Source organism: Helicoverpa armigera, chromosome 12 (genome assembly GCF_030705265.1).
Source record: "Helicoverpa armigera isolate CAAS_96S chromosome 12, ASM3070526v1, whole genome shotgun sequence".
Lineage (NCBI taxonomy): Eukaryota > Metazoa > Arthropoda > Insecta > Lepidoptera > Noctuidae > Helicoverpa > Helicoverpa armigera.
The window spans coordinates 6,056,168-6,074,016 of record NC_087131.1 but is presented as its reverse complement, the minus strand read 5'-3'; the positions used below and the strand labels follow the sequence as shown (position 1 = coordinate 6,074,016).

The 17,849-nt window shown below is 34.9% G+C and overlaps 2 protein-coding genes and 1 long non-coding RNA gene across 4 annotated transcripts in view; 2 read left to right on the top strand and 1 right to left on the bottom strand.

The window, feature by feature from the left end:
- The window catches only part of LOC110374604 (uncharacterized), a 143,794-nt gene extending 142,497 nt beyond the window's left edge, over window positions 1-1,297 (top strand). The window contains exon 7 of the mRNA XM_021332383.3: window positions 32-1,297. Within this exon, the coding sequence (XP_021188058.1) occupies window positions 32-154 (123 nt within the window). The 3' untranslated portion in view covers window positions 155-1,297. The remainder of the gene's footprint in view (window positions 1-31) is intronic.
- Window positions 1,298-5,938: 4,641 nt separating this feature from the next.
- On the bottom strand, window positions 5,939-11,992 carry LOC135117673 (uncharacterized). Of its 2 annotated transcripts, XR_010277042.1 has the most exons (7): window positions 11,386-11,992; window positions 11,060-11,277; window positions 9,912-9,998; window positions 9,623-9,688; window positions 8,612-8,686; window positions 7,187-8,266; window positions 5,939-6,539 (listed from the first exon to the last, which is right to left on the bottom strand). It is a non-coding gene; the product is annotated as an uncharacterized LOC135117673 (long non-coding RNA). The 2 variants fall into 2 exon arrangements; XR_010277041.1 differs by having other exon boundaries at window positions 11,060-11,468.
- A 9-nt stretch (window positions 11,993-12,001) lies between these two features.
- LOC110374986 (mucin-2) overlaps window positions 12,002-17,849 on the top strand; it is a 68,888-nt gene continuing 63,040 nt past the window's right edge. The window contains exon 1 of the mRNA XM_021332943.3: window positions 12,002-12,627. Within this exon, the coding sequence (XP_021188618.3) occupies window positions 12,339-12,627 (289 nt within the window). The 5' untranslated portion in view covers window positions 12,002-12,338. The remainder of the gene's footprint in view (window positions 12,628-17,849) is intronic.

Below are 17,849 nucleotides of genomic sequence, written 5' to 3'. Positions count from 1 at the left end.
TGGATTATATTGAATCTTCTTTCTTTTTCAGTCGGATTACGTTAGTTCCAAGGTGTACCCGATATTCCCTCGCTACACGATGCTCAAAGACATGATCAAGGATATCATGCACGACCCTGACTACATGGAGGTGTGCCATGAGGTGGACCCATAGCGCGGGGTGCGCAAATAAATGAGGCACTCATTCACCGACCGGCAGAGGTCGTGCCGTCGCTAGTTTCACCAGGGGTGAGCAACAGTTGGAGTGAAACGGTAATCTCATGTCTACCATCTGGAAATTGTGCACCGTCAATTGTTATTTTGGAATCAGATTCGTATTTGGAACTGAAGTAATTTTAACCAGTTGTGGAAAATCAAAATTGGAATACCAAACATTTTTTTATGGCCAGTTATAAAAAAAATGTACGAAGTTGGTTCCAAGGAGTCGGATATGAAAGGTGGTAGATAATAGATAGGTGTGTTGGTGGAATTGGCGTCGCGTAGTGTGACGAGTACTCGTTTAATTTGCGCTACTTGGTTCATTGGACTTTTTGGTTAGTGTAAGTTTAGATTTTAGTGTGTCTGTACTCGTCCTTATGTGTCCTTCCGTTGTAAATGTTCCTTTTTCAAAATCTGCAGCACTGCTTAAAAAATGGGAACCTTGTATCAAGTGCAATAATATTCACTATAAAAAAACTATAAACTATAAACTAAAAACTTTCTCTAGCCCAGCGATGTAATGATTGTCTATATTCGTAACTTCTTAAAGTTTTTTGAACAACTTCAAACATATCTTGTTGCTGTATCTATGAGGAGCTTCTGAGGTCATAATCACTCTATGTTACTCTACACATATTTAGTCATAATCATAATATTTCCATGTACCTATCTAATCATATCATTACTCTATTAAATATCGCAATTTAGATGAGAGAATTTATTTAAATGAACTGTGTACTGTAGTCCTATGAAAATTTACCATTTTCTACAACAATATCAAGATTTTGTCTCTATTTGTATTTAATCACTGAAAACGCTATGTACCACGAACTTTCTTACCTCTTATAAGAGACACTATTGTATCTTTTTTCTGTCACTGTTTATAGTCTGTGGCATGCTTATCAATAAAATGTACCTAGTAATAATGTATTCCAATATAGGATAGTAAAATACTAATTGTAAATGTATGGGGTGTACGTGAATGTATAATAAGTAGCAATGCCATTGTCTGTGTTCAACATTGTATGTAACATTGATAAGTTATTTGCTGGATAAAATATGTATCTATATCGTAATGTAACAACTTAATAGATAAATATGCAATTTGAAGTAATTGTAAAAACATCCACCTAAAAGTCTTTAATTGATTGTCGGTGATTATTTCCGTTTTGACTTACCCCATCAAAACTATTAACTCTACAAACCATTTATCAAATAGCTCATCTAATGATAAAAACAACCATAGAGTGCTTCCATACGAGCGGATTTTCCGCTCGCTTTTCATCTGTCTTTTACGCGAGTTGCATTCTCTTGCGTAACACCCATAACTCGGAAAAACCGAGCGAAACTGTGTTTAGATTTTTTTTGATCTCATAATATAAGCATATTTTACAAAAAAATATAATCACAATGCAGTGAAGAACTCAGAACTCATATTTTGTTGTCTGATTTATATGTAACGCTTGGATTAAATGTGTAAATAAGTAATGTTACATTAGTTGGAGACAAATGCCAAAATATATACTTATCTGTATTAGTTTTATAATATTAGTAATTGTTATTGAACCTGAGAAGTTGGGTACGACTGCAAAATCAATTGAATGGAACTATTTGGGTCTTTTCAACGTTAATAGCTTTGAGGTTTTCACATCCACGCATCCCAGAACTTGGTTTCCGGGCATACACAAGCTACAAGTATCATAAAATCATTTTATTAATATTGCTCAACTTCCAAGTTAAGAAGGGGTTTCAATATTTGTCATATCCTATCCCATATCTCTAAAATTGTGGTTTTAAGAAATACTTACAGAATAGATATCATTAGTTACTTACATTGCCAAGTAAGCACATAGGTAGGTACTTATTATAGTTACATGTAAGCTTTGTATGTTGTACTATTAAATGAATATGAAAGCAAATAGTGAGGTCAAAATGTTAGTCTAGAAAAATACATAGATATATCAAAAGCATGAAGTAAAATATATTTATAGTTTTTAATATTTTCGGTTAATGCTCACATAATTATTAATATGTATAGAAATTATTACGTTTATGACAAAGCATAAGTAGTGAGTGAGTCTATCCTACACGACTGTTTAGTACTAGAAAGATCTAGAAAGAAAAGATGAACGAAACCATATTACCTATGCATCATCATCATCATCATCAGCCTATCGCAGTCCACTGCTGGACATAGGCCTCTCCAAGTGCACGCCACTGAGATCGATTTTCGGCTACTCGCATCCAGCTCCTGCCAGCCGTCTTGCGCAAGTCATCACTCCACCGTGCCTGAGGACGTCCTACACTACGCTTGCCGAGGCGTGGTCTCCACTCTAGAACTCGTTTACCCCAACGGTTATCGGTTCTTCGGCTAATATGGCCAGCCCACTGCCACTTCAGCTTGCTGATTCGGTGGGCTATGTCGATGACCTTGGTTCTCTGACGGATTACCTCATTTCTGATGCGATCCCTCAGAGAAATGCCAAGCATAGCCCTTTCCATAGCCCGCTGAGCGACTTTAAACTTGTGGACCAGCCGTACCGTCAGTGTCCACGTTTCGGCTCCGTAAGTCATGACAGGTAGGACGCACTGATTGAAGACTTTCGTCTTTAGGCACTGTGGGATCGACGATGTTAGGACTCGACGTAGCTTCCCAAATTACCTATGCACAGAATATTAATTCCATCTCAGTCATGCTCACAACAAATATAGATAGCAATTTTAACATTCCTCATTTAAACATTCCTATAATTGTATAAATATATTTAAATCTAGGGACTATTAATCACACGCCATTTTCTATATTGGCCGAGGTGCGGCTATACGTACCTATAAAATATGACTAAAATAATAATGTACTGCCATTGTGTTAGGGTGATTAGTAAAAATAATATTAATGTTTAGGAAATAAGTCGATAGCTGTAAACAACAATATATTTTAAAAGCCTACGCTGTGGCCGAACAGCTTATGTCTGTCAGTATGTTTTTTCAGTGGGCCACAACTTCAAGACATATTCAAATCGATGTTCTTTGGTACTTCAAACATCTAAGTAGGTCCTGCAGACTACAGACGCTGGCACTGCAATCTGTGTGTATTGGTTCAACTTTAATTGGGAATGAATCGATGTGCTAGTCTGTACTTTAGAGACAAGTCACATCATAGCTACCAATATCTAATAGACAATAGTCATTCTAGTTCATATTACCCACATTTTCTTGGAGTTATTTATGTGACCATGCAATCAGTAGTTTTCAAGGAAAATGGAGAAATTCTATATTAAATTAAAAATAATGGTTTTGCTTACCTTACCACAAAATAAAATAAGTATAGATTAAGTAAACAGGTAAATGTCGCTCTATGTAAATTTTTTTGCAATAAAATTCCAAATTGTTACGTTAATTGTCTAAATAAGTGCATTTCAATATTATATTATAATACACAATTAATCTGTGAATGTAGGTATGTTGTTAGTTGTTAACCACTTTACGTTACTGTCACATGGTATTAAAAACTAAAAATTAGGTACCCATGGATAATTTTATAATAAAATAAATCAAAGTAGGTAGATACAACTGTAAAAATTGCGTACTGCGCTTTACTAGTCAAATCACAGATTACTTAAAGTTACCTTTGTAACAACTGAAGGTAAATTATGAATCATTTAGTTAGTGCCATGAATAACCAAAATGCACAAAAGTGATTCAAACAACCACCTATTCAGGTATCTTACATTATTTGATTGAGTTTAAAGGTTATACTTACTTATTATTTTTTGTTTTTTTTTATTAGGTATATAATGCATCCATGTATCGTGTATGTTACTGTTATAATAAACATTTAGGTATATAGGATTAATAATGAATGCCAGGCATTACCTACGTTAACGTTAGATTTATGTAGACGTGTATTCGGAATGTCACGCTATAACGCTTTGTTATATGAAATGTAATACATTATTTTTTGTGCTACTCGAAGTTTCATTTACCCAAGCTTAAGTTATCAAGCCAATTAATGAAACCTTCCGCGATCCCTAGTAGTGTTTGCCTTACGGCTAAAAAAGTAGGTGGGTAGTTTGTATTTGTAAAAAACCTTTTGAAAAAAATCTGACGTTATGTTTAGTAGTTTTAAGAACTCTACTATGCTAGTCCAAACGGGAATCTCTAAAATATGTGACTTATCAACAAAAGGCGAGGGATATAACTAGTTACTGTGTTAAATAAAAAAGTTACAAACAAAGATGCAGCAACATTTGTCTCTCGTAAATTACACGTAAAAAACTGCCATCTATCGGAAAAAGTGTAAAAGCAACATTATTTTCGCTAGTGGCGCCATCTATTGTTACGACTCTGAACTATTGGCCACCATAGCACTTTACTCTCTCAAATATTTTTGTTTCTCATGTCTAGATGGCGCTTTTTTATTAAAATAATCTGGGGTTGCTATAGTTAATTAAATTTTTTTACATGACTTTGAGGTAAATAATAATGAAAATAGTATTTGAGACCATAATGACGAAGTCATGTTTGTTTTCTGAGGACTATATTTTTGATGAAAAGTTTAATTAAAAGAATTATAAAGGAATTAAAATAAATTAAAATAATTACTTATACTTGTTACCTACTTACACGATAAAGTGTAGGTAGGTATCTATCGGTCTAAGAGATTTTCATTCGTCATTTTCTCATCTCTCCTATATTTTTTTTCTCTATGACGGAGATTTTTTCTTCAATCATAAAGCTATACAATTTCTTAGTGCCGTAAGTTATGCTATGTAAGTTTAGAATTTTTGTAAAATAGGTACAGGACATCAATAAAAGGTAAAACCAATGTAACATATCTGAATTGTCTTATAGGTACGACGAAACATTATTTAACAAAAACATGGGAAAGAATTTTGTTGCCTGTAGCAATACCGACCGCTTCATTCATTTCATTCGGCCCACAGAGTACATTACAAGAATAGAGTTATCAGTGGCCAATGCAGTACAGCGCCATCCTTTGTTTATTTTAGGAACTACAACTTGCTATGTATATACCTATAGCTAGCAAAACCATTATATAGCTCTGTTGCACAAAAATCTTACCTAAATCTGAATTCATCTACCGTTTCGTCTGAACTGATGTTTATGATAGTACAGAAAAATATTAATTATCAGTACAGAGAAACGGTAGATGAACACAGTATAAAAGTTCTAAGGGAATAAAAAATAAAACAATCATTATTATGATTTGATAATGTGTCTTTTATTATAATAAGTAATAGCCCGTTCTTTAATGCTATCATCTTCATCTTTTTCTGTCCTGGTGCCATTTAATAACAAATTTACATCCCGGCACCAGTTATTTATAAAAAATCTTGAAGAAAAGTCAAATAAAAAATCTGTCAACTCGCTTTTGTGGTCTGGGCAAGTCAAAAAACTAAAATCTATGACTGTGTACAAAATTGTCTTTATATAATTTTTATGCGAGGCATATCACTTTTCTTTTAAAATATAAGTGACTACGTCTTGGATTGCAGAGAATAGTTTTGTTGTGTTTTCGGAAGGGTAGGCGAGTGATTTAAACGAAGAGTACTCTCTTATTTTTATATATTCATTTATTTCTTGTTCTTCTTCTTCATTACAATATAAAATTGCTTTACAATTTTGCAATTTTAAATACATTTTTTTGCCTGTTTTATTACATAGCCGGTTACGTAGCTGAGTTGGCTTATAATTTTTGGATTACTTTTTTTCATTAAAATCTATAATTTCGCAATTAATATCATCGATATCTATTTCATTTATTTCTGTGAGTTCATTAATATCCTCCTTTTTTAATAAGTAGTCCATTGATTGAAAAATTTTACAGTCATCTTCTTCACAATTTGACCCTACAGAATGACTACTTGATAAATTATTTATTAATAAGCTTGCAAAAGCTGACTCAAAGCCAGATGGGGTTGGTGATATATTTCTGTATCCATGAGACCGTATACAGCCAAAAAAATTCTCTAATGGATCTTGATTTAAGTGTCTCATCCAGAATGATTTTATATTATATTCATTGAATGCCTTATTTTTTAAAACTTCAATATTTTCCAGCGTACGTAACCAGTTTGTAATTGATGGCACACTACCTTCCCTTCCTCCTCTACCAATAAACTTCATAGATTTTAAAACTTTTTTTGCCCTCGCCCATACCTTACTGTGATCAGATTTTGGGGTGACTGATTTTAACAGCACTTTACCGCTTCTTTTTTTTGAATTTTCAAAACTGCCATTCATAGAGTCGAAAAGTTGATCGAAAAACATCAATACGTCTGCGGTATCTTTGCACTCCGAAGGAAGTATTCTTTTATCTGAAAAGTAGAAATAAAATTAATTTAATTTAAATGATCCCTAAGAAACTTTGTATTGCATATTACTAGTGATCAGGTAATTGGTGCTTTATGAAACTTCGAAATCATGTTTGGTATAATGACTACTAGCTGTCCGCCCGCGATTTCACCAGCGTCGTGAGGGAACTGATAAAAACTATCATTATGTTATTCCTCGGATTTAAATCTATGTCTATACAAATTTTAATCTCAATTGGATCACTAATTTTTGAGTTTACTCAACACACAAAAATACAAATCTTTCCTTATTATATTAGAAACCTCATTTGGAACCTCGATTGGGATTAAACTTGGCAGTAATATAGCCTTCATCGGAAAAACATATAGTAGTTCCCTCAAGAAGCTGGTGAAACCGCTGACGAAAGCTAGTTTTCTATAAACAAACACATTATCAAGTTTTAGTAAATACTTTAGGCTCAGGAAAGTGTATAATTACCACTTATCTGTACAAATTTTATTATAGGTATCGGGACAGATCTTGAACGCTCGGCGTAGAGTGGGGGCGCTTTTCGCATTGTAAACTCAGTATAACCCAAAATTTCGCATGTGCGCAGCTGAAGGTCAGCATTCAAGACCCGTGCCAGTACTTTGCGTGTATTACTACTCACCTGCTAGGTATCCCATACTGGTAGCGACTGTTTGACTAAATATTTGAGTTGCCATCTTAACCTTCATCTTGGGGATTTTCTTTGGATCAATGTGGGCTTCTGTAAGATTTTTAATTAATCGTATACCTTTATAAGAAGGATTTTCCTCATGAAGTTTAATTAGGTGGTCCCACTTCGCAATTTTAACTTCATCTTCTATAATGCACTTCAAATTCTTGGTAATTAAATTATTCCTAATCCCTTTTATTAAGTGGGGGGTGTCAAAAATAGGTATTATTTCCTTGCCATTGACTTCAAATATTTGATGCTTAAAATTTAGATTTTTTCTTATATAATCAACTCTTCTTTCTTCTATCAATTCGTTTATAGCGCTAACATTTGTAGTCCCTTGGTCACAGACCGTTGCAAGCACATAAAACCCACACTGTTGCAATTCGGAAATAATATTTTTATTAAAAGTTTCAAATCTCCTTTGGAAGTTGTTCCTTTGCAAAATGTGTAAGCCAATGGTTGTTTGTAATTATTTACAAACCCTCTTAACATAAAACAAGTGCATGATCCGCTATGTTCCTGTTTGTTTGTTTTCCATTATTAATAAATCCCGTAATGGCATCTCGTTTTCTATTATAGTCATAATGGGGTGTAATAGATATTTCATCGAACAGAAGAATGCATAACTTTTCATTTTCTGTCATTTTTTGGGCTCTTTTCTTCAACTGGTTAAATATCCTTTTGTTGATTCCTGGTCTTAGACCAGCACAGGAAATCAGACGACTCAGAGTGATAGGAGATGGTAAAATAAATATTTTACTGAGCCATCTATATGCTTTTGGGCCCTGTTTGTACAAACTGAGAGCCATGATTTTTCGTCCTTTGTGAACCTTCTTCCCATTTTTCCTTTTGAAATTTCGCGAAATTGCATGACTGTAAACAAGGCTGCCAAAGTCGAAAATTTTTGTAAGCACTTCTGAAAAGTGGTATTTTCAGAAAGTCTTAAGGCTCTTTTCAGTCGTGTGGCGTAACTTTCTTTCTTTTGTTGTAACTTCTTGATTGTTTTTTGCAGATTCGCTAAGTTTGGTACTGAAAAAAAAAAACCTGTTAAAAGGTAGGTCAATTATCTCTTTCATAGAAATTGAAAACTTAACTTATTCAAGTGCGACTTTGACATAATGAGATTTTCAATTAATTATTTTGGAGGAAAATCTACTTCAGCCCAATCTTCCTCTCTATGTGACCAAAACTCTATTCTCTATTTTGAAATTCTTACTGCAATATACAGTGTAGCGATAATGTTATCAGTATCACATAAAATAGTACACAGTTAACTATTGATCTAATAATTGTATTAAATAAATAAACAATTTCCCTAGTGATAACCTTATCGCCACATAGTATACTAATACAATCTATGAAATAAATATTTACCATTTTTTGTCATTGCAGCTGCTTGTTTTAGGGAAATATGTTTTACTCCTGAAGTCTTTACAGGTTTGCCTAAATCTGAAAAATTAAATTAATGCATTTATGTATAAACATAATAAAATATATATATATACACTGCTGAAGAACCAGCAGGTATGGTATACATTACCTAGGCAAAGTATTTAATGGACAATCAAATTTGCAATTTTTCATACATTGTTTAACCCTAAACACCCCAAGTATTCTATAAATTGCCTAGGTATTGTATAGAATACTTGAATAATACACATTGATGGTAGAAAATAAATATATCTACCATACCTATCAACTGATTTTAATCCAAACTAATATAATAAATGCGAAAGTAACTCTGTCTGTCTGTTACGCTTTCCCGCTTAATCCTCGCAACCGATTTTGATGAAATTTGGTACAGACAATCTTTAGACCCCGAGACAGAACATAGGCTACTTTTATTTCGAAAAAAGGGATGAAGGGGTTGAAATAGAGGTTGAAAGTTTGTATGGGATTTCTTAATTTTAAAAGATAAAACCATGAAACTTTATATTTAAGCACTTGATAAGAAATCATTAAACATTTTTCTAGCATTTTGAAATTTCGACCAGCTGGGGGGTGAAATAAGGGTTGAAAGTTAGTACACAAGTTCATCAAATATCACGTCATAAGAAACAAAAAATCGTTTGTTCATTTTGAAAGTTATTTTTTTTACCAGTGTGGGGGTGAAATAGGGGTTAAATCCCTACTTCCCTACTAATATTATAAATGCGAAAGTAACTCTGTCTGTCTGTCTGTCTGTTACGCTTTCACGTCTAAACCACTGAACGGAATTAAATAAAATTTGGTACAGAGATAGAGTTGACATTGAGAAAGAACGTAGGATAGTTTTTATCCCGGACTTTTGGAGAGTTCTCTTGGAAACGCGATATAACCGAACTGGACGCGGGCGAAGCCGCGGTCGGAAGCTAGTTAAAACTATAAGTGTTTTAAGAAATTTACCTGCTTCTGCTAGCTTCTCAAGTTCACTGGTCTTGATAGATATTGGTTCACCAGAATGAAGTGGACCTGCCAAAATAAGTTAACCAGTTCTGAAGAAAAAATCACAAATAATTTACAAAATATTTTTTATACCAATGTTAAGTCAAGTGCAACAATCATATATTAACTCTATCAAATAAAAAAACTTACTACTTTAAAAATAAAGTTGATGTGACAATTAAACTTTTCACTTTACTGAATAACACTAACATGCTTTCAAGATTACCTCAGTAACAAAATTATGGCTTACCTGCTGTGGATGTTGAAGGTTGAGCAAATATTGGATTGTAACTGGTCACATTGGTAACATCTGATAATGGTCTTTTACAAGGTATGCCTGTAAATGAAATACATATACTTTTAGAAACTTTTGATAAAGCACTTATTCTTTTTTTAATAAATTGTGCCTGTTTTAATCTTTGACGAAGGAAGGTTATTTAACTTTAAAAATTCTCTCGAAAACAACTTCCTTTTGCATGTAGTGTCAGTCACATTTATATTTTACTAAATAAATGATATTTCAAAATATCCTTGGTTGGCATTTTTCTCTATAGAATAATTGTTGAAACTGCTACAAAGCCATGTTTAAATTGAAACTAAAACATAGTACTAATTGTAATAATTACGCAAAACAAAATGTAAATCGTGTCAAATGTGGAGTCGGTCACATATTTAATTGCCAACTTTTTACTGCAGTAAAATTTCTCATTCCCAAATAAATAGAAAGTGTTTTGAGCAGTAATGCTTATTCAAATTACGTTCACAGGCATAGCGCTAGTCTACATCTACACTAATATTGTAAAGAGGATAACTTTGTTTGTTTGTTTGTAATGGATAAACTCAAACACTACTGGAAAATTTTTAAAAATTCTGTCACCATTAAATATTTATATTATCTGGGAGTGACATAGGCTATATTTTATCCAGGTATGGGGAGAAGTTCCCCCGGGACACGGGTGAAGCTGCAGAAAACAGCTACGTACAGTCCACCCACGGTTTCACCTACATCCCAAGGGAACTACTTCTCATATTCAAATAAAAACTATCCTATGCATGACAGTATTTATCCAGCAACAACTTGTCTCACTTGTTTCCCAAGTAGATACACCAGTAGTTTTTGAGTTAAATCTTTCCTGTTAATATTATACTAGCTGTCTGCCTGCGGTTTCACCCGCATCCTGAAAAATCCTGGGTGTCAATCCAAGTCTTTCACCGGGTTTTAATCTATGTCCATACCAAATTTTATCTCAATCGGTTTAGTAGTTTAGAAGCCTATTCAATACAAACAATCAAGTCTTTCCTCTTTATAATATTAGTATAGTATAGATAGTTACCTATATAGTAATAGTATAGATAAAAATCTATAGTTGTACTCAGGCAAAAACACATTTCAAGTACCTTTTAAATGCAAAGTAGGAACTGCATTAGCACTTAATCTTGAACTTCTTGTATGGTATTTACTTTCGAAGTGCTTGTGGCATATTTTTCTGTTTTGAATACAAATTGGTTATCCAAAACCAGAATATCTCCCCCAATTGAGTAGACCCAAGATCTAAATCTGTCCTCTTCCTTATCGGGGTTGGGAAATGAATGCAAAATAACATTGCAATCATCACCTGTAAATGAAGACATATTATTATTGTTCTACGGTATCTCCTATAATACTGTACTGTATATACTTATAATGGGAAAGTCCACATTAAAATAGTATATTTAAAACTTACTGCGAGTTGTAGTGCAATAACGAACACAACATCTGAACGGAGATCCCATATCGTCAAATCCAAATCGTAAAGAAAACTCGGAGTCCAAAGTAGTGCGCACAGGTGTAAAATTAAAGCGGAGATTTCGGTGTCCTTTGGAAAGCAAACGTTGTCGGAAAAGCCACAAATATACGGAAAAACAGGAGAACGCACCACACAACACAATCAACAACTTTTAAAGGGTACCGGCCGGACGCCATGACATATATGCGTTCCATTACACACAAAAATTTACAAAACCACTTGGAAAAAACCAAAGCGATTTTCTACCTTAATAAATATCAAGTAACAACAAGTAAGTGTAGATCACATGTGTAGACATATTTTGTTTATGATTTAGATGCTTTGAAGTTTGCATTCCTCTTTTTTTTCTGAAGAAAAAGCTTATTTCAAAGTTAGAGACGTAAGTATTTTGCGTATAAAGAACTGACAAACAGTCGATAGCAACACCACATTATAATGTTGCTAACGAAAAAAAATATACAAAATTGAACAAAGCGCCACCTCTCGTTAATTTTCAAAACTAAATATCTTAACCAGCCTCCGTACATAGTTTTTCTATACGAACTGTTACGACCGTGATTCGGCCGATGGCAGCAGGTGCGGGCAGTAGTGTATCGCGCGGCTTCTGTTATGGCGGGATTTCGTCAACATGAAGTTTTGTCAAACTTTTAAAACTTAAATCCATGAACTAAAACTCGTATTAAATAACTAGAGCGTAGCAAAAACTCCACAGCACTGTTAAAAACCGCTGATTAGTAAAAGTTCACTGGTCAGGATGTCGGTTAATTCAAAGTGGCGATTACCTGACGTTTTTTGTGTTGGTGTGTTGAATGGATGTCGGAATTACGTTTAATTCGTGGCGCGGGGATGGGTGAGTAAGTGGTTCAAGGTGTTTTGGGACTACTATCGAGATGCCTTTCGTGCAGCGTGCAGTGGAACCTAAGTTTTTATCGCGCACAAGCTTACGAGACAACGATGGCAAGCCGAGAGTGTCGGACGAAGAGCTCCAGGCGGTGACCAACTGCACCCTGAGCAATGCGCTGAGACAACTCGCCTCGTTAGTGCTGCTGGCGGAAGATATCTACAGCGAGTTGACCGCACAACTTCAAGATATTACTGAGCGATCAAAAGTAGCGCAAACGAAGATCATCAAAATAAACGAGATAGTTGAACAATATGATCCGAAGAAAGTGCCAGTCCGTAAGTACAACTTTTATCACAGTTTATGGTTATAGTTTTACTCAAATACAGTCGGATTGTCGTAGGTACATCCTAAGTTCTCGCGAAACCCATGGCCGGAACTGGCGCTAACGTTCAGATATCTCCGAGACACCTAGGTACCAACCTAATTGCTAATTAATATGCATCGAGCAACGATACTGGCTTTCTAGGTAACTATTCCAAGTAGGTAGGTAGGTACTAATGGTTTAATCACACAGCTATTAACATTAAAAGGTTAAGCCTTCACGCTCTGTTGACTTATGGAAAAGCAGGCCAATGATGGTTTAAATTTCTCCAATTTTCATTTCTGCATAGGTACCTACCTACCGACGCCTACTCCCACATACCTACTTAATTCGTTTGTTTACAAAATTAATAGGTACATAAACACTGATTCCGTTGACTTTGATAACCCAGTAAGTTCAGTCGTTATTGAATGAAATTAGCCTAATTAATAATCTGAAGTCAGATCTAAATAGGGTAGTTTCCAGGGTCGAAATAATGAAATAATATTTAGTCCGCTTTTTAGATAATCAAAAAATATTGGATACGTATTTTTTCTTTTTTTAATTAAACATAAAATGACAAAGATAATACGCTTCAAAAATTAGGAGTGGGGGCCTTTTACGTCACAGTGTCCTGAAAATTGTAGCAACTTGTGACGTCACACTCAGCTTTAACACGCTATATCTTAACAAGTTCTGATCCAATTTAAAAAAGAAAAAATACGTATCGCTTAATTTTGGACAATCTACAAGACGGACTAATTATTATTTTTTAGGAAACTAGCCTATTGTCTGTAGGTACCTACCTAGGTACTCGTGGAAAATTTATTAATTTAAAGTTTTAAAGTAGGTACCTACCTATTGACGTAAAATGGAACGAGGTCTCTTTAGGTACGCATTGATAAGTGCCAGTATGAAAATATAGGTAGGTAGTTAGTTATACATACTTTACAATATCCCTACTACGTAAATATCAAAATAAGACCTTGTTTTCCAAGCAAAAGGTTGCCTAGAGATGATATCCTATACTACCTATAACCTACATGCTATCAAGTTTATTGCATCTGTCTGTATTATCAGTCCACTTGCCTATTAAACGTTTACCTAGCTGTCCATATGAAGGTATTTGATCTGGTCGATTACCGACCAATTAGACGAGCAGTGAGGTAGGTCTATTTGTTAGATACTTACCTATGCTTAGGACAGGCTTATAAGGAAAATAATCCTTATGGGCCAGTAATCCAAGGCAGCTTGCATAATTAAAAGTACCTATGTGGACCTTACTTTATCTATAACATGCAATTTTGCGAATTTCTCAGATACCTACGTTTATGTTTAGAAAGAGCTTCACTTTCGTAACTTTCCTCTAACTAGACATGCAATGTTTCTAGCTTCCATCAGTACATCAAGAACAAAAACGACGTTAAAATTGTAAATTAAGCTCATTGAAAGGACCGTTCCGAAACCTCATTACCTTGTCCTCCTTGAATATGCCGCCTTTACAAAAACGTACCACGTTGATGCATTACTCTGAACGCTATCTAAAAACCTGTTTGAGCGTTCGAACGGACCCGCGATGGGAAAAAAACTCCCAGATTCCAATGCGAACCATAAAAACGTCTCGAGATAATTTCCAACCCATCCAATGCTTGCCCGCCGCTTGATGATTCTGACCGCTCAAGTATTTAACACTTGAACGATGGAATTCCTTGTTCTTTTATTTATGAACACCATCTAACTATTCATGATATACGCTCCTATTATTCCGATCGACTGGAAAGATAAAATCGACCTTTAATTACTAATGGCATTGGAACAATACCGAAAATAGGTATGCCCTTTATCAAGATTTCTGTTATATTGTTATATATATAGTTATATTGTTCTGTTATATATTCAAACAGATAACACGAATAGTTGAATTCCTTACAGAGCAAATCGTATTACACGGTAATGGGGCCATTTATTATGTGTAACCACGACTCTGTCTCAGAGAGTCACAGCGACACGAAAATCTCTTTAAATGCATTTGTTACGGAAAACAAAGCAAGACAAACAACAAAGAAAGGAGACAAACAAAAATTGCCGTTGACTTAGTTGGTATTGTGGTGAGGGTAAACACTGCAATTCATTGGACAACCTTTCACCTGGACGATAAGCGCTAAGTGTTGTTTGAGTGTCATCTCGTGGAGGTCCTGTCCTTTTATGGTTCCGTTTATTTGTCTGTAAAGAATCCCCTGACTTAAACACAGTCCATATTTGGTTAACATTTAGTACGTATAAAAAGTCCATTTGGCAGTTTGGTGAATTTAATGCTACCATCTTCTCATACTTTCACAAATACACGTGGGTATATAGCTGTCGTGCTTTTAATGACCCACTAGCTTGTTCAGTGTCACCTAGTGCTTATGTTTATCGTAATATCTTTTTTGTAGGACTTCGAAATACATTAAGCAAATTAGCCTATTAGCCTAGCCTAAATACATATGTTTTAAAAATCATTCGCTTTCTCAGATTCGCATGTAATGCTTAGTATCAAAATAACGTTGGTTACATATTGTAAGTTAGTGCGGTTACACGACGTGTTTCATAATTTATTAGCCGCACAACCTGGCCGGTTGCACAGATGCTATCGGTAAACATGTAAAGTGAAGGGTATAATCACAATTACGGCAAACTTTCTAGGTATGTTTCGAAGATGACTAATGCAGTAGTATTTTCCAACTTGAACTGTGAAGTGGTTAGAAGACGATTCCGAGTTGATTTCAGACCTTTGGTATTGAATATCGCATGTCCGGCAAACGTTAGCTGATACAAGGTACAGCTTGTCAAGTAATTTGCGATTTCGAACCCGCAGCCTAAACTGCAGTGTCCTAGCCAGTAACTATTGCAGCTTCGTTGTTCATTACTAAATGCCTCACAATACTCTTAAACACAAATGAAATGCTCCTATTGATACATCTATGAATAGCCAATCTACGTTACATAATTCAGGTACACAATGGTCACTGTAACTCGCCATTTGTGCAATTGTTACAGAGTTCGTTGCCCGATAAAGTTCTTATCAGTTTTCTTTGTAACTAGGAAACGAAGTCGTGTCGCAAGAATTAATTAGGCGGTGGCTAAATTACTAAGATAAGCTTCGCAATTTATATAAAACGCGCTTTAAAGTAAAACTTTGTTGTATTATGGTGTATCTCAAACGACAACTACAGTACAGTGCTCAAAAGTTGTTAGAAATGCGCGGTGAGCAAAGATCATCATGATTCGCCTTCGACATTCAGCTATACAAAGTCTGTTTTGCATTTGCAAGCGATCAAATGTCATGGTGTCTGGAAAACAAAGAGAGCTGTGGCAGCATGGCGTTGGTTTTTCCCATGCTTGCTTTATCTACTGCGTGAGGAACATCCATTCAACCGTATGGATGCCGATGTAAGCTAAATAAACCTGGTTACGCAATACCAAACCTTATTTACAACATATTACAGGAACCAGTTTTACAGAAAACGTATCCTGAGAGTCGTGAATAACCAAATTGATTTGTTTTACTTAAAACTATTTCAAGGTGGCCTCGACTCGTTTTCAAGTCGTTAACTCCTATTACTAATGGTATGCGATCGGTATCAAATTTTATAACGGATTTCTTTCAAATCTTCTCATGGTTCTTCATACTATGCCTTCTTGATCCTTAACAGTGAAATAATGATGGGCCGTGACAGTGGCTACATAAATCACTAATCTAAATAAATATTGAATAGGAGGAAATTATAGAGAATGTTTCCGTTGCCCGCATCTCAGATAAAGAGATATTCCTCTAGTTTAACCATCGGATGGAATTATGCGTCCGTCCAATGAATCTGATCATATATAAATCTTATAAGATCCGGAGGGCAATTTGTTCTTCTAAGTGCTTTAAGTTCCAGCAGATAATTGTATTAGGCATATTAAACCAGTTAAAACTACTGGCGTATACAAAGCGCAATAAATTGTTCCCAGTTGCCGTAACGTTTTAATCGAAGAAAGAGATAAGCTTATTCTACTTTCTTTAACCATCAGTTCCCCTTTATCTTAATTTTAATGCAATTTTCTCTTATGTTCAAATAGCTTTACTATAGTTTGTTTAGATACTCTGCAAAAGTATACATTTATATCAATGATAATATCCTTATTAAATAAACAAGGTAGATCAAATGCAGCGATATTTATCTAATAACTTTCTATACCGGACACGATGTTAATCTTTCAGTAACTATACCTAGTCGATAAAGTCACTGGCTATTAAGTAGCTAGATCTTTAGATTAACACTCACACCACATTTCAAACTAAGTTAATATGAATTCTAAGCTATTACTCTATTATGACCCAAGCCTGCTGCCAACTTCTCAAACGTCATATATTGAGGTTAAACAAAATGGTTTCATCAATGCCAGACAAGCATTATTCTTGACAGTGAAAGTTAGATAATTTAAGGTGTTCCACATCCTTTAGGTTACCAAATTATATCTAAACTGAATGAATATTCAGTCCTCGTATGAATAATGACATTTAGTAGGTCTGGACGTCTGAGCTGTCTATCATAATATACGATCTTGTTATCACATACGGGTCCTACGTGCTTAACAAGACATCATAAACGGGCAGACCAAACAGACGCACACATACTCGACTAGAGTACCTATCGGGAGTCTCGATGACATCATCCTGGGATACTCTTTTGTAATACATCGTTCAGGCGCTTTCCACGTTTCGACAGAGAAGATCAGATATTATGTCTTGAAAGAGTTGGATGAGTGTTCCCGAAACGAGTTTGGCAAATTGTTTTCACTATTGTACTAAAGACTTGTCACAAACATAGAACTGTCTAGATCGGTTTGGAAACATAATACAGGATTTGCAGTAAATTTTTGTATTCCACAGTTCCACAGTTGATCCAAACGCTTTATTATTTATTTTTAAATGTTTAACGACCAATTGATAAATCATTGCATTGCGTGTGAATGCAAACAAAGTACGAACGTTCATATCTGTCTAGGTGAATTAGCAGTAATAAGCGCAACTACACAATGCACTGAATATTATGTCTATGCAATACCTAGTCAGATAGATCTATGCCACAGGCTTCGGTGTCACCTTTCGTCCCCGATAGTGCCTTTCCTCGGTGTTGTTTTGCAGGCTATTGAATGACTGCAGTCGGT